This window comes from Homalodisca vitripennis, chromosome 5, assembly GCF_021130785.1.
Source record: "Homalodisca vitripennis isolate AUS2020 chromosome 5, UT_GWSS_2.1, whole genome shotgun sequence".
NCBI lineage: Eukaryota > Metazoa > Arthropoda > Insecta > Hemiptera > Cicadellidae > Homalodisca > Homalodisca vitripennis.
The window spans coordinates 144,145,454-144,173,443 of record NC_060211.1 but is presented as its reverse complement, the minus strand read 5'-3'; the positions used below and the strand labels follow the sequence as shown (position 1 = coordinate 144,173,443).

Below are 27,990 nucleotides of genomic sequence, written 5' to 3'. Positions count from 1 at the left end.
TAACCACCATCATGAAGATCTTATTTAAATAACCTAACCTGCTGCTGTTAATTTATTATTGTGTTAAAAATACATAATGAATTCGAGTAAATTGTATTAAAAACATATTTACCTATACTTCCCAAGCGGGAAATTCTTGAACTATTCATCATGGTATAATTTATTTAAATATAAAATTCACGCATACCTGTAATTTACAATTTTTAAACATTATTATTTGCTCAGAAAATAAGTTAATGAAGAAAAGTGTAATATGAAAAATTATGGTCAATAATTCGAGATATCATAAACGACAACTTCTTAAAATTACATTTAAACATAATTACAAATGTTAACATTGTTTTATATCAAACTCAAAAAGGATTTCTATTGATTTAATAGTTTTTGCCATTAAATATTATTTTGTCTGATTATACTATAATAGAGAATAAAAATGGGTAGTAGAAGATTCTCTCATACAGTTTAGATAACCTATTGAAACGAGTGAATGTAAGGCTACGCCATTCTAACCGAAAACCATGGGTTTGAATCCTCGGGGAGGCAAATAAAAGTGTATAGACGGGTTTTTACCGTTTTCCCTTAAACAAGTTGGATACAACCGATTAAAATACCACTGGCTTAGAAAGAACCCAATTAAAAAATGTTAAAAATTCCATATGAAAACTGAATGAATATAAATGTATAAATAAAAAAAAACATAGAGAACAATGTCATAGCTCGTGGCGTCTGCAGTGTTAAAAGTTTAAACACTGAAGTTTATAAACCCATTATTGTTTAGGGTAATTTTGAAACATTATTTAGTACGTGTGTGACACGTACTTTATATGCATAATATATAGACATAATTTCAAAGGAATCAATAGAGAAGTCATACCAAAATTTGAATAATATGTGCTTTAAAATTGATATAAATCATCACACAAACTGGGAGGCAAGTTGTTTTAGGTGTTCAGTTTGTAGAAAAAAAGGTTTACTGAAAACCTTCCTGAAACTCATACTATACGATGTTTTTGAAAGGGTTAAAGATGCTGGTTTAAAGGTCAAAATTTGTAAACACTTTCTTGATCTTTTCAAAACCAACCCGAAACGCGGGGATAACGGTGAAGGTGAATAATGTTAATTAATAATATTTGCAACCGATCAAAATTTAAAATTTAATTTTAACACTAATGCAATGACATTAGCACAATTCACAGTAAGTAAAAATACATGGATTTAAAGTATTACAAACAAGTTCTCATATTCACAGAATTACTAGTAACCTTTAAGAGAGACAGGATTACTTGACTATTACAAGCTTAAGCACCAAAGTGTTTGTTGGTTCGTGGAAGTTCAGACTTAACCACTAGACCATGGAAGTAGCTGCTAAGAGCATATTGTACAAGATGCTGTAACAAAGGATTACCGATGTACTTTGGTTATAGACTCGCTTAACATTTTGGAAATGTCATACGAGAATGTAATGATTACATTTATGAAGTAAAACCAATGTGTTTAACAGTAGCAATGAATCACATTTTCATTGTTGTATATAATCTTCTGTAGTCTAACTAAAAGTTTCTTTTATAATAAACTAAAACTTAAAACGATAAACTAGTTTATTTGAATTTCAATGTCGGTGTATTAATTTAGCATTTTTGGGGTCGAGGATTTTGTATTATACATAAGGTAAGTTTTTTCTATGCTAAAAATATTTGTGATTTATAATTCCATATTAAAAAAAAAACAGTCAATACAAGGTTATAACAATTGAAGCCATGAATGAAGTAAAAATAGGGATGTACATCAAATAGAATGACACAAATATTTTGTACATTGCTTAACATTCTAGATTTTATTTATACATTCTATAATATTATATGTTTATTCTAAGAATGTAAAAAAATCATGAAAAATAAATGTGATATACTTGTAAATTAAAAAAAACTTGTTTATTGTTTGTAAAGTGTGTTTCATATATACATATACAAAGAGACTTACATGGTACGGATGAACAACACTATAAGAAGAATAACGTATAGAGTATAAAAAAATATAGTAAAAACTATACAAGTAAGAGTGTAAATTGTAACAGTACAAGTAAAGTTTGGCTCAAACCATTCCTTAGTGCTACGTTTTATGTCAATATAATAGAAATTGTGGCATTACTAAATTGTCTTATAATTAATTTACAAGTTGAAATAAAAATAAAAATAAATCAGTACCACAGGGTATGTCTCTATTAAGAGATTCTGATCAACAGATAAGAATGGTACAAAGGCTCATAGCTTCAATAGGAGTATGTTCAATTTATATTCAACTAACTTTATAAATATGAAAATTCATTATATTAGTAAGTAATAGATTACCTCATATGCTGATCTCTGTAACATGATGGGCAGTTCTATACTATAATGGTAAGATTTAGTATAGAATCAGTATAACAATCAATTTAAGATAAGTATCAGTATAACAATCGTATTACAGGCCTGATACTTACCAATCCCTGTATAAGGAAGGCGAAGCCTATGACCAAGGCGAAGACAAGAGTGTAGAGAGGGGACATCACTACGACACGAGAGGGCCTAGAGCCGGACTGATATCGTACAGCCCGGAGGGAAGCATCGTTAGCTGATGAGGGGCTTGGACCGACTGAAGACCGAGGAAGGTCGGAGAAACCCGCGGAGTAGCGGTAGCCTCCCCGCCAACACGTTCTGCACACACGGGCTAGTAGACTGATAAGAGATAGCATCACCCGCACGTTACCTCAGTCGACGCGCTCTGGTGCCGTAAACAAAGGAATCGGATTTGGAATACATCAGGGATTCGATTTAGAACCTTTTATTTTTCTTTATAGAGATGTACGAGTACTAATGTAACGTGTGGGCAGTTCGGGTTGCTTTCAAGATAGAGTAATTTAAAAATTTGAAATTAATAAAATTAATGCAGTATGATAATTTGAGAAAAGAAATAAACTGTATTTATTTTTGTACTTTTTGAGCAGATCTCAATGTATTTTTTTCACATTATTAAAATCATTCAACATGCTACTCCAGGTACGACTTAAAGCTTTAAAAAATGCCAAAAAACTAAATCAGGGCGCTCCTGAGAAGTATGCACCTACTCTAGTCCACCATCATGCACAGTAAAGTGAAAAATTACAGACACATTTCATTTGCAACCATCTCATGTAAAATCAACGCACATAAAGACAGATTAAGCTCTCTTGATTTTTTATTATCTGTATTTAGAGCACCCGACGGATAGCACAAAACTGTGATAAAGTTGAGGAACAAAAACGGATTAAAAAAGTTCCTTTTGCAAGCATTGTGGGGTTTTTGAAAAAAAAAAATTGCTCGTTCTGTGCTAAAAGCAATAGATTGCCCCATCTTCATTGTACAGTTTTTCATTAAATAAAAATTAAAGAACGTGCGGGAACTGTATTAACACTAACCATTGTTATAACAATAGCTAGTTTAATTTATTCAAACCCACCTAAGAAAATGTATGATTGGCAGTTGCAGACTGCTGCCTTAATATCCCGTCAATGTCCTTAGGGCCAGTTCTAAATAACTTTGTAATATAAAATGCATCACTATTCCAATCTTCATTGAACCCAATTTGCTCGCGTAGATTAGTTTTCATCATGAACTACAATTCTAATTTAAGTATCATCTCTATCACCTGCATCCTTAGTTTTTATTCATACTCTTGTTCGTTCTATTACTTCCTGGCTTGTTTACATTTGATGTTAAGAAAATTGCCATGAAAGAAATGTGAATTTATTCAGTCTGAAATTCCTAATCAATAATTGACAAAGTCACGTTAAAATAACAATCAAAATTCTAGCACAGTGTAATTTTTTAAATAGCAAACATAATGATTATTTATAGAATTAAACATCCTTTTTCTGTATACTAAATCAATTAGGAACAGTGCCTCATTGCGTGCAAACCTACCTTAAATATGAACAAACCTCCAAACCGTACTTAAAACATAGCAAATACCCTTCAGGATTTTCTCAAGGTATTTCATTTTCATGTCTACCCATTTAAAGCTAAATGCAAATATAGTCAATCAGCATTATACTCTTAATAAATTATAGGTGTTATAGTGGGTACTTCCATCTCTGAGGGCTGAGTCCAGATATTTCAGCGACCTCACTGAACTTGCAAATGTTCTTATCTCTCTAGCTTTCCTTCACAGAATTCCTTCGATTAAAGGGTTGAATTTTTGCTAAGCTATCATAACTGACTTTAGCCACAATCATTGACTTATAATAGACCTAATAAACGTACTTTTCAATTGTTTACAGTTTACCTTCGCGACATAACAAGGCGGTCCACAGTGTTCTGAAGTAAGTAGATACTACAAATTTTGAAGCATCCTGAAATCGGCAACTAATAATGTAGTGACGATGGCAAACTGAATAGCGCTAAAGCTATTAAATGTATGTGGTCTTCCATAAACATGGAAATAAAGGCATTTAGTATTTTCGTCATTTAAACATTTTTTAAATAACAAGTACAGTAACTGAATAGAATATGTAAGAGAGTAGACTTTCATAAACAAAAATAAAAATTGTAATTTTTAGAGTTGAAATTTCCTAATAGTTACATTAGAATTAAGTAGGTCGATGCATATAAATTGTACAAAAGATTATTTGGAAGAAAGATAAAAAATGAAGAAAGTCTCGATTTAGAGAAATTTTACGTACAGTAAATGCCTTGTTTTGGTGAAAGTTACGTACTATAAAATCTCTCGATTTTGAGAAAGTTTACATACAATAAAATGCTTTGATTTATTATTCTTTTACCTGTTATTGTTTTACCTTTCAGCTTCAGTTATGCTTTATTTATAAATTTTATTAGAGTAACAATATACAAGTATTTTTATTTATAACTAACTTATACTTAATTTGATTAAAACTGTTTGGTTGCAACAAATCCAAAAATTATAACGCCCTATCCCCTACCAAATAAATAGGTGTGATTAGATTTCTTATGGGTTAAGTAAATCTTGTATACAAAATCAGCCTACTGCATTTGTCTAACGTTTTAGATTTTTTTATCTTCACCGGTTTTAAAAATAAAAATGAAAACTCAGAAATAGATATGGACAAACAGACGATAAACTAAAAAGATAGACCATCGGTTGTATTTAGCTTTTAGTTCCTATTTACCCATGGAACAGTATCCTAAAAATTGTGTATAGTTTTGTTACATACTGTTTATATGTTAAATTACGCGACTTGTGGAAATGATAGATATTAAAAAAAGCTCCAAAAAATTGAAACTTGTAAAACATTATCTTATAATTATGTTGGATAAATTCGTTGGTACGCCATTTCGTTTCAATATGAGAGCCACTCCGACTTATACAAAATTCACAACTTGGTTATTTATGATCCTAGAGAAGAAAGGGAATGCTTATAGCATCTCCAAAACTTTTTCAATTTCTTTGTGCCTAGAACGGCTTTCGATTTATCCATTACATTACATTACATTAATAGTATTTAACTTATTAAAAACCTTCCTACTTATTTCGAACTAACCCGGAACGCCTATTTTTATTATTAATATTGCAAATTTTATCATAATACAATATATTTTTGGTACAATATTTAAATTGTAAAATTTACTATAATTTTTCATATCGGGTTTTTAATTAAAATTCTATGGCAATTGATGAAAATACCATAGTAAAATATATATTTTTAGGTTCAGGCCTTCTTGAAATCTTTCGTTGTCCGTCCGTCTGTGTGAATAACTCTTGATGGAAATCTAGAAACTTAAAACTTGGTACATAGGTACATATTGGTCCAAAGAAAGAAGCAACCTATTAACTGTGGGAAAAGAGGCCAAAGGACACAATCCGTCCACCCATCCGTACGTACAATAACTCTTTATAGAAAGGCCCTGGAGACTTTATTGGTACATAGCTCCCTCTGGTTAAGCACGTTGACTGTAATAGACGCCCTAGTGTGCGCCTGCTGTCTTATACACTAACAATCACTCAGGACAGTGCCGCAGTGAATGTGTTAAAGAGTCTACTGACCCCTATTAATTTTAGAGTAGTTCATCCGTCAGTATTTAGTTACGTCCTATCGAGTCTTTCGATTCTCTGTATTATTGGTTTATTATGTAATGGACATTTCAAATTAAATGAATAAGATTCAAATACTATCGTAAAAATCCTAAAATCGTATGTAAAATTCGAACGCAATGCTGTTGTTTAGCACACCCACAAAGTTGCAGAAAAATCTACTTTCAAATAGTTTTTTTAATTATTAATTTTAATTTCAGTGTAGGACTTTTCGATCTGTGGGTCAGGGTGAAAGTCCAAGGACTTAGTGGCCTCAGCCACTTTCCCCGACCACTGCACTGACCACGCAGCGCTACAATACGCGCGCACTTTCTTAATTAGTATTTTGACGAGAAGCTATTTTGCATTGACACGGGTTGCCGTCGACTTATAAGCCTACATATAATCATGATGTGCTTTTTATGATTAAATTTGTATTTGACAGAAGATGTCCCTTAATCACGTTTCCTTGCACACAAGGTTTTGACGAAAAACGCCAATATAACTTTAAATTTCGTAGAAGCACAAAAGAGGATATTCCAATACAATGCCCACGCGATTCTTAACATGCCCACCATAAATGTTGATGTTATTAGTAGGCTATTTATAAAGACATTTGTGAGGCAAAGTGAAAGGGCCAAGTTCCCTAACTCTCAACTTTTGTCTACAAGATCGATATAGTCTAAGTTTTAATAACGAGAAACACACCGAGTGAACTACAACTAAACCCTTTGGAAAATAAGAGCGACACGTGGTGGCTATCTTTTATATTTCAAAAGAGAAGTATTATTGCATCCAGCGTTCTATTTCTTGTTGGGCATTGTTTCAGAAAATGGCTTCCGAGTAACATTATTTGCCACAAATTGTACGATTTTCTGTCTTATTTCAATCAATGGATTTCAAAGTTCTTCTTAGCACATTGTATGCAAAAACTGGGGCCATATGCGAGAAATTAACACATGGAAGGTAGATTTTGATTTAAATGACGGCAGAGTTGCTATCATCGTAATGTGATTTTCTTGATTAAATTTGTATACGATAAAAGTGGCAAGTTAACTATCAATTTCATAGAAGCAGAATGGAGGCAATTATATTACAGTCCCCATGAACCAGGACGCAATTTTCAAAATGCCCACGCCTCATTATATATTCATATAAACATTATATTCCCTGCAATGCTTTACAGAATGCCCTCACGTTTCATTAAGGAACCGAAAGATTCTTATTGAAATCGTGTGGTTGTCCGTTCGTCTCCATTTGCCTAACTATCTGAGCAATAACTCTTGATAGGAAGGTCCTAGAGCCATGAAACTTGGTGGATAAATTCTTCTTGGTCCAAGGCAGATTTTGGGATTTAAAGGTCATAGGTCAGTTCGTGTGTTTGGCAATAAGTGCGATAATATATGACAGCAAAATTCTAGACTTGAAACCGTACCTGGTCTTCTTGGACTAAGGAAGAGCTCTATTAACTTTAGGGTAATATAAGTAAAATGACAGTCATTCCATGTGTCTATCCGTATGTGGCTATCTCATTCTATCAAGTATTTGATACTCCGTTGCATCAGTTTATTTTGTTCTCGATCTAATTCTTTCACCAGAATCGTAATTTTAGTAAAAGATATGCCAGTAAGAAATAAAATCATATTACGCCATATAGATTTTACCTAACTTAGATTTTGTGACGAAATAAAACAATGAACATTATAGTCCAAGAGCTGAGAGCCGATTTCCTTTCTATACGCACAATCCGGAGTTTTACTGGGAGTCGAGAGATTTCTCCTAAAACATTTTTCATACGACGCGCTAGTTGTAGTGTGAAAATGGGAGGGTACCAAATAAGTTAAATATGTAAAATTATTTTTCTCAGATCAAATTTTTCTTAGCTAGAATGACGTAAAAGCAACCGACAAAGACGAAGTACTTGGCTGAATGTGGCAATTTTCAATATAATTCGCTGACGATATCATAATTAATAAAACATTTAATATAATAAAATATTCATTTAGTATTTTTAACCTTTTTAATACCCTCTCAAGTCGACTATCACAAAAACTAGCGTGGTAAAAAGCAATTTAAATCTTTCAAGAGGAATATCTCTATCGATTTTAATAAAAATCTGATTGTGTGCTTATACAATCTTAATTGGCTCTTGGATTCGAGATTATTACAGTTACCTATAACATTAACAGACTCATAGTAAGACTAGCAATTTTCGTGGTGTTTATTTTGGAACCAAAAATGTTTCAATCTGATTAGACCAAAGACAAACAAATATTTAAAACACCGCCGTGCCGTCTGGACCGTTAGATGTGGTTGTACACGCGTCGCGGCGCCACCCCTTTGTCACCGGGGCTGGAACAAAAGTTTGCCAATTACACTTCAGAGGCGTCGGTGACAAGTTATAATGAGCTGCGCAAGACTGCGCTACGCTGGCCCGACCAATTATCCCAACTTTATCCGGCCGGGACTATTAAAAACAACTTTATAGTCGTTAGTGTATCGGGGCGGAGCGGCTAGTGACGTCATAGAGGTTGTGTACCCAGATTGCAGCTGAGATATTAGTGTGGACGCCTAATGTTGATCTTGTTTTTAAATAAATACAACACATCATAATCGAAGACAAAATTTTTACTGCTGGTATGATTTTACATGGCAAAAGACATTCTGAAGGTTAAAAATTGTGCCTCCCACACCACAATAACACTTTCAAATATACGATTTTACCTTCGTACAAAGCGTGCATTCGCCAATTTTTTCCACCAATGGCGGTCTCCCAATTATCAGCCAAAAATTCGTGCACATTATAAAATATCTTTGACGTAAAAAATGTTGTAGACAAATGTTTAACGATTTGGGCTTGGAACATTTTTATGAAATCTGGCAATCAGTTGATAAAGTGGACATCAGCCTGCGAGGAAGTGTTCATAAACTATCGTTCTGTGTCCCCCAGTTCGGTAGTTGTCTCTGCCTCTAGTTTCATATCCGTGAATGTCTCAGCCCTTTGTCAGGGCACATTTCGACATAAAGAATAATATCGTTTCTAAAATCTATATACGTAACAGAGTCAATAGTTGCAACTTTTGAAAGAAGGTCGGCAAGACTCTCTAAAGTTCATGTTTGCTATTATTCAAACTGCTTATTTAAGCTTGAAAGCTCTCAGAAAGTGTATATTTGCACAAGCTATCCATAATGGGAGAAATGTCGGTAAATTAGTTCATAATATGCCGCCATCAGTATGACATATATGTCATAATCATGTTAGGTGTCAGAAGTTACTAAGTAGTCATAGTTTTCTTTGGGAAACTGAAGTTTATATAGTTGATTAAAATTTTTGTGTCTATTAAGAATACTGTCTACCTATTAGTACTAATGATACTTTATACATTATTTTACCATCACGTATAGATAAGAGGTATTGTTAACCAAACATAATTTACTGACTTATAAGCCACCTTGCTTCAGACCTAGAGTAAACACAGTTTTACAAGTAATAACACAAAATAACGTCAATATTAAGAGTAACAGTCTTATGTTGGTCCATTTAGTTTCTACAGAAAGTATGGAGGTATTTGAGCTAGGCAATCCCAAGAAATGTATGTGTGCCTATGCTTGTTATTCTTTCAGTTAAAAAAAAAAAAATAAAATTCAGATAGCTGAATGTTAAAAAAACATACATGAATTACTTTTAGTACAACTTTCAGCGAAAACGTTTGAAAGCCAACATTTTACGTAAGTACATGATAGTTTGTGCTGAAAAGCTTCTGCGCGGCGAATTGTAGTAACTTGTGATAGTTAATTTATAGATAGCGCTAAAATGGTCTTTTGTTTAGAACCTTAATCAATTTGAATCAGCTAGTAATGACCTTGTTTGATGAGACAAATAGAAATAGAAAAGGCAATATCAATATTATTGACCTGAGAGAAGAAGATTATATTAAAAAATGCTATTAAAATTATATTCTGTTCTGTTCTCTTAGGACAAGATGCTTTAGGACAAGGATAAATTGCCCCTTCTTCTTCTTCTTCTTCTTCTTCTTCTATGGGGCGGCTTACTGCCATGCACTTAAGCCTCAAGGGCCTTTTGCGCACCCCAGAAGCACACCATGAGGCCTATCAGTCTATGATTTCAGCAGTTCCACAAACCGCCGAAAACAACCTATCAGGTCCTCCTGGGGAAATTCACCACCCTTGTCCAAACTACCAAAGATAGCATACCACTCCCTCGCTATTGAAGGGCAATGAAAGATCAAGTGTTCCGCAGTTTCATCCTGCTCATCACACATTATACAGAGCGGATCCTCCTGAAGGATGCCGACTCTGTGAAGATGCTTCCTCAGGTGGCCATGTCCCGTGATCAAACCTATAACCCGAGAAGACATTGATCTAAAATGCCCCAAGTCCTATAAGGACCTTTGCGTTGCTTCCGAAATGAAAGGATTTTCAGTATGGGTAAGGTTGGGGGTAGAGGCCGCCTCCACTCGGTATTATTAAGGAAGAATTTAGAGCGCTAATCTCAAAGCCATGTCCCCTCGAAAGAACGGGACCAGCTCTGGACCAGCCTCTCCAGTCAAAGCAGGGAGGGGGTAGCACACCCTTTTTGAGGCTTGTGGTTAGTGATGTGCCGCTCCTGGACATCCAAAGGTTGCCCAGATTTAAGTGACACATCGGTTTTTGTTGTGCCCAGTGGTAGGTTCACCTGGAAGGTATAAACCAACCAGGAGGGATCCCTGATGGGTTTAAAATTATGTTAAGGGCAATGAAGGCAATGAAAATTAACACAAAAATATGGAATATATATATATATATATATATATATATATATATACGGCCAAATACAAAATAATTGAATCGGAAAAAGTAAGCGCTCTGTGGTGTAATGGTAGCATATTCACCCGGCAAGTGAGAGATCCGGGTTCGACCCCCCGGCGGAGCAAGTACTTTTTGCGATTCAATGTTTATTGAAATTAAATAAGGCAATTGCCATTTATACAATTTAATGTAAATAAAAGTCGTTTGACAGGTATTTGGTCTTCCGATCATATGTTAGTTTTGCTTATTTAAACGCATATGTGACAGATACGGCCAAATACAAAATAATTGAATCGGAAAAAGTAAGCGCTCTGTGGTGTAATGGTAGCACATTCAACCGGCAAGTGAGAGATCCGGGTTCGACTCCCGGCGGAGCAAGTACTTTTTGCGATTCAATGTTTATTGAAATTAAATAAGGCAATTGCCATTTATACAATTTAATGTAAATAAAAGTCGTTTGACAGGTATTTGGTCTTCCGATCATATGTTAGTTTGCTTATTTAAACGCATATGTGACAGATACGGCCAAATACAAAATAATTGAATCGGAAAAAGTAAGCGCTCTGTGGTGTAATGGTAGCACATTCACCCGGCAAGTGAGAGATCCGGGTTCGACTCCCGGCGGAGCAAGTACTTTTTGCGATTCAATGTTTATTGAAATTAAATAAGGCAATTGCCATTTATACAATTTAATGTAAATAAAAGTCGTTTTGACAGGTATTTGGTCTTCCGATCATATGTTAGTTTGCTTATTTAAACGCATATGTGACAGATACGGCCAAATACAAAATAATTGAATCGGAAAAAGTAAGCGCTCTGTGGTGTAATGGTAGCACATTCACCCGGCAAGTGAGAGATCCGGGTTCGACTCCCGGCGGAGCAAGTACTTTTTGCGATTCAATGTTTATTGAAATTATATATAATACATATATATAATACTATAATATAACCTCATGATGTAAAAAGTGACCCTTACTTGACCTAACATCACATTACATCCATAGTGAGGCAAACAACTGTGAGGATAATTATTGTCATTTATAACGCGTGCTTGGTCGGTGAACTGATCGCTCCAGTGATGTGAAATAGATCACGTTCGCTAATAATCCGACCGTAAGGGTATTGATGTCAAACAGTTTTGAAAAGTAACTCAACACCCGCTCTCCAAACGGCAATACGGACAAAGTGTAATTTACTGTCGAAACAACTGTGATCGTGTCAGTTGACAAAGTTTTAGCGGATGTGCAACAATACTCCGCAACAATACTGTCAAGTGGTGTAGGCTGACCTGTGATACAGCTCGCCATTTATGTTCGCGCCAAGTGTTGGCTAAGTGGAAGTTTATTAACACCAACACACGCTAAATGAGTTTCCTCATGATATTCTATCTCTGTGTTTGCTACAAATGGAGATGATAGAACCAAGGCCATCGCGGTAGACTTCTTCAATTCTTATGCTAATAAAACTACTTTTATTCGGAGCTATTTGACATAACGCCTTCACCCGCTACACGAATTGTATTTCCAGAGATATTTCAAGTTCAAACGTCACCAAAACTTTGGGTGGTACAAAGGAATATTACTTAATGAGCTATGTAAGACTTAAAAGCGAACGAAGAAGATTTATTCCATCTTTTTTAAATGTAATATAACTTAATGAATGGTTTAGATGAATAGTTATAAAAGTTCCTATCCTTAAAGTAAAATTTGAACCTTTTCTGCGATGAAAAATGATTCGTAGATTTATCCCACCCACTTTGTCAGCTATTGGCTTAGTGAACTTTATGGCAATTTTAAAATTGCAATAATATTTTGATGTTCCGTTCAAAGCAATAAAGAATATTAAATTCCTGAGCAAGAAAACTACCTACGATGTAGAGTTGAAGTGTCCGACAAGTACCAACAACAGTTCTGACTAAACCATTCATATTTATAAATTGCTTCATGCTTCTTACGGTTTCTGTATCTTTACTCACCTTACAAACATATAACGGCGTCTTCTACAGAGCACTGAATGTAAGGTGATAGAGTAGGCAATCCAAATAAAGACGTCTCACTGTAGTTAGTAAGTGGGAGTAGTTAACTGCATTTGGTAGTGTTGCGCTGTAATCCTATAAATGGTAGTTCCTAGGTTAGGCCGGTTAGGCCACATGATCTTGCTGTGAACTGTGCTCCTCCGGAGGTTTTTTTATTGTCTGTGGGAAAAGAATGTCTCCAGGAAATATTTACTATACAAGGAACTTCTCCAGATTTTTAGCGTATGATTTTCGCAAATTATAACACAGTATACCCATTTGTTCCTAATCTGAGTTATATGGTCAGATAAATCAGATATACATCAATCATGAACAATTAGTTATATAAATTAATCTATTTTAATAAAAAGATTTGTAAAATTCGTGAGTAATTTGAACATACTAAATATAAATTGTCTGGAACTACAATAATTTCATATAAATGGCCTCGGATTAAAAGGTGAAATCCGCGACGGGCCCTCTCTAAAATTATACATCAGAAGATGAAGCAAAATATTCTACAATCTAATAATAAATTTCAGATTTGTATCCGAACAGATTTATAACAAAGGAATTTGATTCCAGGCTGTTTATTCCTGGGAGAACAAAAGATATTCGTCTTTTGCGGTTTATATACTCTGTATATTTCTAACTACATCACTGGATAATCCAATATTTTTGTTTAAACACTTTGTTTATTTAATCACCGTTTGTTAACCAAAGTGTTAAAGACATACTGTATATAATGTTTGTTCCGTATCTGAATATGAGAGTGAAGTTCGATATCATCCAATCACTAGAGATCAGTAGTGTGTGAAGTTGAGAGGGAACTAATAATTAAGTATAGCAAATAAATTACCTCGTCGGACCATAGAGAAACTTGTTTCAGTTTTGGGACTGATTTTTAGATAAATAAATCATAAATCGTAATTAATATGAATTCTACAAAGAATCATTGCATTGATGGATTTCTCTACGGTGAAACTGTATCAATAAATTTTTTGCACCTAATCGTAACCTGTGTAAGGTCAGTCAAGATATTCCAGGCTGTATGGTGACGGCATTTTGACTCAGAGCCTTACGGTACATTTTGGTTTATATATAAATAGAGTCTCCTGTCCTTATACTACGCAAGTTAAATTTTAAATATTTAAACACGTATTTCTCAAAGACCGTACATTATAGAAAAGAATCTTTGATGTATATGAAGAATTACTTCTCTCCATATAATTCAAGTATCCAGATTTAGACATTACCAATTATATTATACATATGTTATAGTTATTGTATTTTATTTATTTGTCGTACATATGATACCATAAAATATGAATAATTAGAATTATACTAATTTTGAACTCTCTAAATTCTTAGTTTAATGTAAAAAATAAAATTTATCACTTTTAGTTCACGAGAAAATAGTACCTTTCTATCAAATGTAGTTCTCAATGCTTGTGAATTTTAAATTTCTTCTGTGTAATGTTCATCCTACCTTAGTGCATTCCAGATGCATATGTAAGGTTATCTAGCTCCAGCTGAACTTCCAGTTCATTCACTTCTCTTTGTTTTTTGCATCCTGACTTCATCCAATTGTTTGCATCATTCTTACCAAGTTTTTCTTAACAGCAAACGTAGTTTTCAAGGTGTAATATCTAACTATGTATACTTTGTTAAATGTAACATCAGCCTGATATAGCCGCCTATCAATAGTTTTGTTTTATCACGAGCGTAGTTTTTGAGACGTTTGACGATTTATGAAAGTTTCGAATGCCTTTTTTCAAAAGATCAAGTGCATCAAGGTCCCTGAAAATATGTTTCATACCCACTAAGTTTAAGTTGAATATGCAGCAACCTTACATGAAACCAAATTCCTACGACGAATACGGCCTTGTTAAAATAATATTTATAAACTAGTTATCATAGAAAAATAAAAGACAGATTTGGAAGATAATAACGTTTGAGAAAAAAAATAGTTGGTCAAAATTAACATTCAACATTATTTGTGAATATGAAAGAAATACTCCTGAGACTTCAATTCAGAATATTTACAGAATTCTAGAATTCTTAGCAATCAATAAAAATTCAATCAATATGGAAATGTTTTTCATTTTCCAAATATTTTCTCACGTATACATTTGATATTTATAATCAAACAACCTGTTATACGTTTTTAAAAGTATTTCCTGCCTAGTTTTGGGTTTGTATCCGAATATTAAATTTGCTATGCTCTATATGGAAGCGCTTCACTGACCGCAAAAACAAAATAACCAAAAGAACGAGGGAATTAATGTCAAACTAAACAGCACCAATTAGTGGAGATAAAACAATACGGCCTGCATTGAAACAATGTGATGACATAAAATGAAACATGGACAAGTTGGGTTTATACGAGTATGTTAAGCAGCTCAACGTGTTAGTGTTTCTATGTAGTTATAATAACCTGGGTACCTGTTGTTACAACAGATGCGACAGAAGTTTGAGGCTGCATTATCCTACTCTCGTACGGTTTATAAAGTTTAAATAGACTGTTCAGTGCAAACTTACTTTTACAAAATTATATGTTTTGATACATACGAGAGGTTTCTACAACTTGTATCACAATTAGCGACGAAAAAAAATCATTTTTCACATCTGACAAACAAAGATCCTTACGATTTTCCTCTTGAAAAAGATGTTTGGTTTTGTTTACAACAGTTTTATAATTATTAGAACACTGCTATCAAACACTAACCCTGAGCAATCGGGGTTACTCATTTATGGTATGTATTAACATTTGTGGTGAGACAAAAAGTGTAATGTATATGTAGAGTAAAAATCTCACTGCTCTTAAAACAATTCTACCTTCGGCTCAGTCTCCACTACTTAAACCTTCCTGGCTAAGACGGTCTGATAGATTTACAACTAGTCTACTTTTTCAGTATGGTCTTGATATATTATATAATACAGAAATGTATATTATTCCTTCCTGAAACACCTCTCTTCCACTTCTTTTCCATGTCCATCCAAAATACTTCCTCAGAATTTTGTATTATGAGAATTTTTCTCATAATTTAAGTCATGCTAAATATTATATATATATATATATATATATATATATATATATATATATATATATATATATCTCATGTATATTTATATAAGCACTTGCAAATCTCAAACAGCGCGTAGTAATATATCTTTATAGCGATTATATGATAAATAATTTCGCTGATAACTTTGTATAACTGATTCTTAGGGGTCGCTAACAACGTAGAATAATGTACGAAATTGTTTAGTTTGAAAAAGCCATCTAGAAAAAGTTTAAGGTTTATCAGTATATAACGGAATTTTACTGAAATGCTTTTAAACTTTATTGGGAACTTCCAAATTTACTCGTATTAAACATAGAACTCGAATATAAAAGTAGTATTAGCAGCAAAGTCACTCATGGATAAAAAACTCAAATTCTAATTTTCTGGGTTCCATGAGAACCCACCTCAACGGCTAAGTTTGCGGTTTAAGTAATCTACTATAAAACAATATTGATGACTGTATTAGGTTTTATTGCAATGCTATTTGTAGTTAATGTGAATTTTAACACGTTTACCTTTGAAAAAGCTGATGGGATCGAAAAGCTGACGAAAGGTTACCGGTCCTAATCCCTACAAAACATTTGAATTTTAGCAAATTTTTTAATAGTTTGGCAATATTTGCCAACAGAATTTGTATTAATTATCTTCTATGGGTTCGTCGACCGCCAAGATCCAAGTAAGAATGGAATTTGGTTTTAAGAATTTTTCTTGTATTTGTTTTAATTTTTTATTTGTGCATATTCAATTACTTTAAACAAAGAAAAATAAGAAATCTAAGGCGCTTGGGAGCATCTCCAACTTAAGCATTTCTCCAAAACATTGATATCTAACTGTAAAATTGTAGGTTCCATATTATAGGCTTACGTTTACTTTAATTTCAAACAAACAGGGCTATTTCGTACTATTGCAATTATCCATTTTCAGGTTGGCGAGGTAATTGAAGTTGATTCTGAACCGCTGAATCTGTTACAAAGTTTACCAAATCTTAAAGGCCACATGATATGTTTGAAATTTAGATTAATAAATATGTAAAACCTCGAATAAAAACGCTACCTTAGTTTTGCTTTATCATTATTTTTAAAATTATCCATCTAGACATTTAACACCCATTGAATCGAATAAAAGCATTCAGTCAAATACATAGTTTCCTTCGATTAATTAAATACTAATTTGAGAACTAAACAAGCAGAGCCTCATTGAGGCAAAGAGGCTTCTCAGAGTTCACGCTTGATATTTGTTAATTATTCAGTAATCACTGCACTCTTTTAATCAACTTGTCTAGGAAAGTTTGTGTTGGTTTAATAATGGTAGCTTAACTATCCTTCTGCATTACCATCCCACATTACAAGACATTACTTTTTTGGTTATAGCTTGGATAGTTTTATTAAAATATAACAGGGAAATAAAATAAAACTGACTTAGAAATGGTTCAGTATTATTTGTTCAAAAAAAGCGAAACAAATTGGATAATTCCGTAATACTAGATTTAAAATAATGCAATATCTTATCAACATTACAGTATTGTACTGCCAATTTAATATTATATAAAAAGGAATGAAATTATTAAATCTTAAACTTTAATTTTTTTGTCTTTCCTGGGTCGTAATATTGATAATTACAAAAAACTTAAATAAATAGAATTATTGGTAAAATTTGGTTATGTACTTCAAACTCTTAAACGATTTTCAATAGACAAATAATGATTCAAAACCACTGAAATAATAATGTAACCCAATCTAAAGTTGTTATGATTGTCTGAATAAGACAAGAAAGAAATTTTCGGTTTCGAAGGGTTTATCACTAATGTATTCGCCGTTGTCTTTGGTTCTGCACCAGATTTGTGCCGACGAACAAAAACATTTCTCGAGATAGTGCTTGTCACTTCCATTCTATTCTGATAATAACTGTCTGCCAGAGCTATCAAATACTATGTCTATTTAAATATAAGTATTCTATGGAAATAGGTTGAAATTTCGAGCTTGGCTGACCATTAGCCAGGTCGTTATCTTTATAGCGATTATATGATAAATAATTTCGCTGATAACTTTGTATAACTGATTCTTAGGGGTCGCTAACAACGTAGAATAATGTACGTAATTGTTTAGTTTGAAAAAGCCATCTAGAAAAAGTTTAAGGTTTATCAGTATATAACGGCATTTTACTGAAATGCTTTTAAACTTTATTGGGAACTTCCAAATTTACTCGTATTATACATAGTGTAATTAAATAATATTATGACTAAAAAATATATTTTTAAGGAAACTCACACAATGCACAATTAAAATTCTGAAAAGAAACGAACCGATTTAGAAATTCTAAAAAAAGACATTGAAATAAAAAACTTTGACTAGCAGAAGTGTTGATCACAATTTGAAGACCTAATAATCTAGAGATCATTGACGTCATGGTGCGACAGAGGACGTCTCAGGGGCGGACGTTGTAGGGGAGTTCTGGTAGTCCTCGAGGGTTTGACAGAAGCAGGAGTCACGAGTATTCTTCTGTATCCACGTGAGGTAGCGGTTGACGCGGGTGTACACCCCTGGGTGGTCCGCCTGGGCGCAGCCTTCCCCCCATGATACCACCCCTGGAACAGCAAGTCACAATTTAGATTGTAATTATTAAGCTAGGCATCAGATGTGTCATAGTTGTAACTATATGATGTGGGTATGTAAATGTCTAAAGCTTTAATGCGTGTTTTAAATAAATAATTATTTTAAAGACACAATAAGTGTAATTTTTTTATTACTAACACATATTAAGAGACTTTGATTAGTTCTGAAAACGGTAAACCATGATATAAATAAGTTAAAATAGTTAAATAAAATCTCAGAACCGGTAAAATAAAAACTAGTTTTTACGATTTCAACTTTACAACTCCAACTTTACGACGGCTGTAGTTTTCACAATACGAATAGAACTTTTATTACTTAAGTCATGTGCATATAATACGCTAAAGGTCAAAATATACGTAAGTAAACAAGTACTTTGTGAAACATTAATTACATTTTGAAACTAACGGTTACTAAGGAAAGTACAATGATTTTTATAACCACAATAACATACATATACTGTATAGAATTATCTAAAACCTCTTCCACCACCAAGTAAAAAATAACATCCATATTTACTATTAGATATGTAATGCTTAAAATCTTTCTCTTGCGTATTAAAAGCGGGGTAACTTCAATTTTGGCTGCATATACTGTGATTAATTATGTCAAAATCCTTGCCAGAAGAGTGTTATGCCCCAAATATAATGCTTCTTAATTCCTCTAAATATTGTTATGACCGAGTTAGCTTTGAGAATAAAAATACTTTAAAAACTAAAACATCCACTTAGTATTTACCATAAATAAAATTGAAAATATATGAACTAAACACAGAGTGGAAATGTAGTAACCTCTTCTAATATTAACATTGTAAATAACTGAAGTAAAATAAAACGTTCTAGGGATTTCTTGAAGTGTAATTTACTTTTTTCATTGGATATATAAATTACACCTTTCAAATATTCTTTTCACAAACTTCTTTTCCAACAAATTTTGGGAAAAGAAGTTACATTAAGAAGTATTTGTTTAGTTATCCTAAATAGAGGATAGGGAAAACTTCACATTTTAATAGCAGGTCATGTATTGTAACAAGTTAGATGACACAATATTTAAGAAATCGAGCACCGTTTATACAAACTTATATAATCTCTAAAGAATAAAGTGGTTCAGTTGGTGGTACCACGTTATGTTAGACAAATAAAAAAATCCTTATTTTATATTTGAAAAATCCTATTATTTCTGTAATCTTGCCCTTTTGGTCTAAACAAGGTACGTGGGGAGACTTAAAGTTTTGAAAGATTAATTCCCACCCTCAACTATATTCAAAAAAACCATAAAAAGCCTTAAAAATGCCTACATAAGTGCTTAAAAATAATGTCTCGTCAATTAAAAAGACCGATGATACAAATTTATGAAGAACGCGGTATAAATGTTTTACAATTAGTATCAATATTAGGAAGGAGAAAAAGTACTAATATCTTAACATAAAATCTGAGGCTTAAGTGTTTGGTTGTTGTGAATATTTAATATAGTAGGGTACGAAACTGAGAAGCTCACCTTCAACGTTGGACTTTAAAAAGTGTAATGAACATAAGTGATAATATTTTTACTATCGAAAAGCTAACGTAGTGTGTGTTGACTATGTATACATAAGAAATGAAAAGGAGTTTTATTTATTGATATAATGCGTGCTATGATAGCCTATGTTGTAAAAAATAACTCATTCAATATGTAATACGTTTTTAAACGTAGATATAACAACATATCAATTACTCACCCACAACGTGATGAACGTCATTGAAGACTACGTGCAGAGGACCACCACTATCACCCTGAGAAAATATTAAAAACATGATAAGAAATATCTTATTTAAAAAATATTGTTATTGACTATGAAATAAATGATTTAAAAGTATAACACTATGTCGAACACCATATGTTAAAAAAATTAGAATAGAAAGTTTTGAGAACTAAAATTTTTCATTTTCTTCAGATGTCGAAACGGAAAACCTATAAAAAACGGCAAATCAGCAACACGTTTCGGTAATAAATAAGCCTAAGTTTAATTTGTAACAGCAAAAGGTATGCGTAAAAACTCAAGCTTACGTTGTGCCTCTAGAAAAAGAGAATAAATATCAGCATTTAAAACGTTAATTAATTTGTGTAAAATATTATGAGATAGAACTGAAAACTTTTTAATATTAATGAACTAGCAATATTATGTATTATATTCAAAATAATTTAACGTTAATTAACGATAGTTATTGAATAATTTACCATAAGGTTACATGCCACACAGTTAAAAATTACCACAAGCCATTTTACAAAATACATATAGGTAAAAGAAATTCGAGTATCATTCTCTATAACAGATGATACCTACTCTGAATGAGAGATACAGCAATGAGTCCTTAAACACGCCTGTTTATTTCTCCCTACTTTGGCGTGTGTACGTCATATACGTAAATATACATATTTGAATTGAAATAAACACATAGTCACTTTGAATACACAAAATAACGTTTGAGCGCAATAAAAAATGAGTTTCAAATCTGTTACCAGTCCATAATGAACAAAAGTTAAACAATTTTGACTTATATTCGGTCTATATCGGCCAAATCATAAATAACAAAATAAAATAATGAAGAACACAAAAATGATTATGCTTGGAATTAAATCATAAATATATAGACAATAGACAAATATTTTTGTACCATACGTTTTCTGTTATCACAATGCAATACAAAAATTGGTACATAGTCAATGATTAAAACTATATAACTAAAGCTTATTCTAAAACATTGATGTTGGTATATATTTCATTGATATAAAAAACATAAAACATTAAAAACATAAATAAAGTCTAAAGATAAAAAATGTTTAAAATATATAAATATATTTATTATTAGTTTTCATCTTTCAAGAATTCATTTAAAACAAAATATCTTTTTTGAAAATGTATTAATTAAAATTTTTAATTAATTTAGATAAGTTCCTTTATAAGACGGTGAAATATTATTATAAAATTTCAAACATAAATAAAGAGGACTGGTTTCAAGTTTTTTGAGTTTACGTGTCAGATATTAAAACAAATCACAATTTCTAATATGGTATCTATGATTAAATTCGTATTTTTCAAATTGATCAGGAGTTTTAAGTACTAATTTAAGCATTTCAAAAATATATGTATGCGGAAAAGTAAGGAAGTTGCATTTTTTCAAATAACGGTTTACATGTTATTGGATTGCAATGGCCTACTGTTTTAATAATTGATTTTTTAATAATGCAGAGTTTTTGCACATATGAGCAATTATACCCATCCTAAAATATACTGAAGTATCCGGTAAAAGGAGAGAGTTCTTTATTTATTTTGCAAACCGGATCTGGCGATTGAATATAGCTAAGCACTGAATTCCAGTTCACAGGTGGACTCAAAAAAAAGAACGTCAATGACGAAGAATGTTAATGAGGAGTGACTGTGCCCAATTAACCCAATACACGTTTACGTATTTCAGGTGTTGCGAAAATGTTAGGACCATACGACATAAAACAAAAATTGTTTATGTCAGTACATATTTATCTAATCTAATAATAATAATAAAGTAGCGATTGGCTCTAATATTTTCTCTTGACTAAAAGTATGGAATCTCTATATCCTAGATGTCATGTGTAACTCGTCATATCGAAATGTCAAATTGATCACGCATTCATAGTTTTAAAATAATTATGTACAGAATTGATTTTATAACTACTGGAATGGTTTGACATGTCAATATATTATTTCCAAAAAATATTGATTCTTCGCCATACGAAATCTCAACTAGCTGTCATGTGTAACTTGTCATATCGAAATGTCAAATTGATCACGCATTCATAGTTTTAAAATAATTATGTACAGAATTGATTTTATAACTACTGGAATGTTTTGACATGTCAATATATTATTTCCAAAAAAATATTGATTCTTCGCCATAACGAAATCTCAACTAGCTGTCATGTGTAACTTGTCATATCGAAATGTCAAATTGATCACGCATTCATAGTTTTAAAATAATTATGTACAGAATTGATTTTATAACTACTGGAATGTTTTGTCATGTCAATATATTATTTCCAAAAAATATTGATTCTTCGCCATACGAAATCTCAACTAGCTGTCATGTGTAACTTGTCATATCGAAATGTCAAATTGATCACGCATTCATAGTTTTAAAATAATTATGTACAGAATTGATTTTATAACTACTGGAATGGTTTGACATGTCAATATATTATTTCCAAAAAATATTGATTCTTCGCCTTACGGAACCTCACTAGAGTGAAATAATTATAGGTACATAAATGGTTTATAAAATATGTATTTATTAAATGTATTAATATGATGTTTTAGTATGGTAATAAATACAGTACTGGTGAATTCAAATCCATCAATTGATTAGCTACCTTCAATTTTTAAATTGGTGCCATGGTAAAATAACGGAAAATAGGTCATCCATCTTTCAGTGAGGTGGGGATGGTACTAAAACGCGCGATTGGCGTTGCAGTCAAACTTCGGAACCTAAATTTAACGTGGAATCTCAATTTTCTATTTTACAACGCTATATTCTATGACAAATAGCTTAGAGTAAAGCATGAACAGATACTCCTGATAGTCTAACAAATTTCATGATGCAATGCTTTTTGGTTGTACTGTATTGAAAGAACGGATTATTGTATAGTAGCACAAACCACAATACATACAGTTATTGGTTTGAATGGAATTGCGGTTATCTGCTAACAGCTGATGTTAGTATAGTATGATTAGTATTTTGTAACTTTTTGATTCTTTATATTAATAAACGGATGGTATTATTAATTTGTATTCTCAAGAAAAGAAACCGCGTAACTTCCTCAAATTAATCACATTAACTTTTCACAAGACACTTAATACAGACATATGCCATAGAACAGGCTTTTGATTCTGTTATTTATTAACAAAAAAATCTACCTACATATAATTTTATAAAAATACAATTAATTTAAAGGAAGGTTTGAATATCAAAATTACTTTGTCATTTTGAGCCATTTTTATACAGAGTAATTTATATTTAAATTTTCTTAGTAATGCAACGAATGTTAGCATCCAATAATATTTTCAACATCAAGGAATGTAAGCGATATTAAAGTTGAAGCTTAGAAAGTCGTATAATCTAGGAGCCTCTATCCTCTCCCTCCTTCTTAAGACTTTCCTGACCCACTTTTACTTTAGAGAAACAGTGTTAGTACATTTTACATGTAGTAATTAAAGAAAATGTATATGCATATTGGTTCGGAATCATTCTAATATTCGATAAGAAAATTTGGATATTTTAGTCTTCCTCTCCTGTCAACAGTTTTGACGAAGAAATTATCTCTAAAAAAAGTAGTAAATTTACAAAATTGATAACTTAAAAAATAATTTATATATTAATAATAGTCAACATGCATGTACTTCGAGAAACTGTAAATAAAGAAAGTCTATAAAGGAAAGCCTTGAGCTTAATTAAAAATATAAATTCTACTTCACCGTAGCAGACAATACGAGCACAATATTTATACTCGATAAAGCAATAAAGACTCATTACGCGTCTTCCTCCTCATCCACACAAGCGGTTTCATCACTATGCAATCTGCATTAAACAGAAATTTGGGTAGAGGTACTATCTTATATTAAATCAAACACTGAGGCAAAAGTGTTGTAGAAATATTTCAGTTAAGCAAACTTTTAAAAGGACAAAGTTTTTAATTTCTTGCTCTTGAGGCTACCGAAAAATGCGATCGATAGTAACTAACTAAATTAAAGATTAAAAAAAGATTGATAAGAAATGTATTTAATAATAAACATTATACAAGGGTTAGTATAGGATGATTAAATCTTTTTGAAAAATAGTTAAACCTAATCCGATATATAGGTCATTTAGGCCGGTAAAAGGAATGTGTGCACGAATTAAAAATGGAACATCTTTTTAACTTATTTTGGATTTAAAATAAAGCTATAATATTTTAAGTTAAGTAATAAAATCTACAAGTATTAACACATTTCACATTTTAACCGCTAAACTAGAGATACTGTTGGAGATCCAAAATAAGACACATGGTTGGCCTACGTCAAACAAAGATGTATTGCATTTTGTGCTCGAATACTGCATGCACTAGCTATATGAAAACTTTAAGATGTGAAAGCAAGGTACAAAAATATGTTGCAAAACAAAAAATCTTTCTAGAAATCCGATTGTAAGTTATTTATATAGTTTACGAAAACGAAACAAAGTTTATTAGTAAACCTTACGAAAGTAGATTGTAAATTCCTCATGAATGCTTTATAAAATTAAGAATGATTCTTCTTTCTCCGACTTACTTGACAGGAATCCTTCTTGCCCTCAGGGTAGCCGGCACACATCATATTCTCTGTGATCCTGGAACTGCCGTAGGAGGAGTTCTTGCAGGCCTTGTTGGACATTATGGGCACCTGCACCTCCTGCAGGGTTGCTGAGGTCGCTCCCCCCGCCTTCTTCACCCCCCAGCCGGTCACCAACCCTGTATGGCCCACAAAGCTCTTCTCTGCAACATAACAGACCGTGTTGGTAAATATTTTTAAGGCAAAAATACCGTGCAATATCTATTATTAAGTTCACAAATCTCAATTTTAGTTCTAATATTCTGAATGGTCCTTTGTAACTTTTGTAACAAATCCCTTTTTAGAGCTCACTTACCATAATTTAGTAATAAATCCATACAGAATCATCGAACCTCACACTTGCCAATTGTCATTAGAATACTTTAATGGAGCGCTTCAATGTTGAAGGTACTTGATCTAGACCAAGGAATTGGACTATAGAAAGATGTCCTAATGGTATTTTACGTTTTTATGATGTACGCTACGTCCTGGAAATGAGTTGTGGGTATAAAAATTAAAAAGTAATAATACAAAAATAAAATGTTCTATAAATATATCCTGCCGGAAGTCAATTGTATCCAGAACTCAGAAGCTTGTTTTTACGACTATTGTGTATTCACATGGTTTTGTTCATAAATAATTGTTTTGGGTACCAAATAATAATGAAATAAACCAATGTTATACTAAAATTTTAAGGAAAATAATTTGAATTATTCTAGGATTATCAGAAAGACAACGTTTTAGCATTGTGTTATTAGCAAGGTTAATACACATTAGTTTGTCTATAATGACTGAATTGGTGAAGATCAGTAAGTAGACGAGGAAATGGCAGTTAATCACGGAGGGGAAAGATACCGAATGTGTCATAAGATACAGTGAGGCAGAGTTAGGATTCCTTGCTTGTAAACTTAGGATTCACTTTTAATTAATTATACGTAAAGTGTAATTCACACGGTTTAGATTGGGTGGTGAGGTGCGACCTCAGACCAATCGCAGTGGCAAGAACGGTTGCGGGACACACTACTACAGACTTGTCCAACTAACTAGACAGTCGGTGTTAATTATTTGTAGTTGCAAGGTGTGCCGCCAGGAGCGCTGTCCCTGTCATTGCCAGGTGTCCGACTTGTAGTAATAAAACTTGCCCGGCTGCCTTTCATCTCGCGCGGAATTAGTCGACAAGGGTTTCAACTGCTTCCAAGTGTGAAGTGAGAACTCGCCTCTTACCTACCGAGCTCTTTCCATCCTCTCATTATTTCATACTTCCTGATAAGTTGTTCAGTATTTTCTAACTTTTATTTTCCTCTCTGAACAGGAAGTACTCGGGAAACTAATCAAGGCACTACAAACAACTTATACTGTGAGCCAGTAGTTTTTAGAGGTGACTTCCGGGAGGTCTTATAATGGGCGAGGAAAAGTTAAACCCCTATTTCTACAAGCACATTTTCAGTTAAAAAGAATATGTTACTATGTGATAAATATAGAAACAGGGAGTGCCGATGGCCGAGCGGCCTAAGGCGTTGGACTTTGAGTTTGGGTTAGAGATAGCGTAGGTTCGAATCCTGTCTGTGACCGTTGCACTTTTTATCAGTACCATCGATCTTATACTGTATCGACTCTCCTCCTTATTCTGTTTGATAAGATCCTCGCACAGGCCAGTGGCCCATGAGGACAGGCAAAATAAGGCTTAAAAGGGGATCGGCTTCTCATTAAAAAAATAAATAAAAAAAAGACAATCCTCTAACTATCTCGAAGAACCGAACCCTTAATTATTGAATGATACAGAAACATATCTAGATCATTGTAATATGCTGCATAAATAAATAATTTCATGGCAGATGTCAAAATTGTGATAACATCATTGGTTTCTGTTGAATATCTCACCGATGTGGGAATTCCTTGAGAATGGGGATCGAATATCTCGATGACTAAGTTGTTTGGATATTCAGAACAGATCAAGATCTGTAACGATTCTATATTCTTTTCTCAGAGGGGATTCAAAATCTGAGTGTTTCAAGAACTTGCACGGAACAATTTCAAAACTACTGCAATACATTTTTACTATAAACAGATTCAGAATGTAAAAAGGTTCCTAGATTGCTTAATAATTTGTAATTGGTGTACTATGAAATTCAGACTTTTTATATGATAAAATAACCAGGAAACGCACAGAGCAAGAGTAGCAGAGGTCTCTGAAAGTGTCGGTGTATACGTGACCAATGATGTCTATTGTACGTACGTGTTTGAGGAGAGATCCTGTCTGTGAGCCAGAAGAGTGAGCAAAATATTTTTCAAAAGTAGGTTCTTGTTTTTATAAAATTTTGTAAAGTTATTCGTGTAGTGCCTTCAATACTGAGTAGGCAGTACGTATAACACTTCGTGCCGTGACCGTCTAGGTCCCTCCTCCTGACACACCAACAGTAATGTGTTTAGATTAGTACAAGAGGATCTGTTACAGCAAATCGAATAATACTAATGAATCGGCAGTTTGTAATACCATTGCTATCTTCTAGTTAATTTTATCATGGATTTTCAATATTAGTTCCATAGCTTTTCGGACTGCAAATTATTATTACATAAGAGGATTTAAAGATCATTTTCAATTCGTATATGAAAATTACGAACACAAAAATAGTACATGCCGGATTTACGTTATTGTGTGTGCGAGAATGATGAAGCGGTTCGAACGCGAATGTTATAATTCGGCATTAAAGCTCCATTTTAAAATGAATAAAGATTTAAGTTTTGTAATTGGGATCTGAAAATAATGTCATTTTATTCATGAAAGTGAAATCACTGGATGGACCTTTAAATACAACTTTGGTGGCGTTTTGTATTAAAGAAACCTCAGCCACTCCAAGCTGTAGAGTATTAGTGAACCAAGCTGTTAATGAATGAAGAAGGAACATTGATCAATCTGTTCTACAGAATAATGTACGAGTACTCTGAAATAATCAGGGGATGGTAAATTGAAACTTACTAATTTATTTTGATTGCAATACGAAATTCGAGACAAAAAACTGTAAAAATCAGACAAAACAAAACATCCGATATTATTGCAATACTAATTTATTG

General features: G+C 32.7%; 1 protein-coding gene across 1 annotated transcript in view; it reads right to left on the bottom strand.

The window, feature by feature from the left end:
• The window catches only part of LOC124363648 (transmembrane protease serine 9-like), a 41,934-nt gene that overhangs the window by 11,861 nt on the left and 2,083 nt on the right, over positions 1-27,990 (bottom strand). Inside the window, exons 3-6 of the mRNA XM_046818909.1 lie at positions 24,880-25,082; positions 20,281-20,335; positions 18,359-18,538; positions 2,480-2,745 (exon numbers count right to left, since the gene is read on the bottom strand). Coding sequence (XP_046674865.1) covers positions 2,480-2,745; positions 18,359-18,538; positions 20,281-20,335; positions 24,880-25,082 — 704 coding nt within the window. The remainder of the gene's footprint in view (positions 1-2,479; positions 2,746-18,358; positions 18,539-20,280; positions 20,336-24,879; positions 25,083-27,990) is intronic.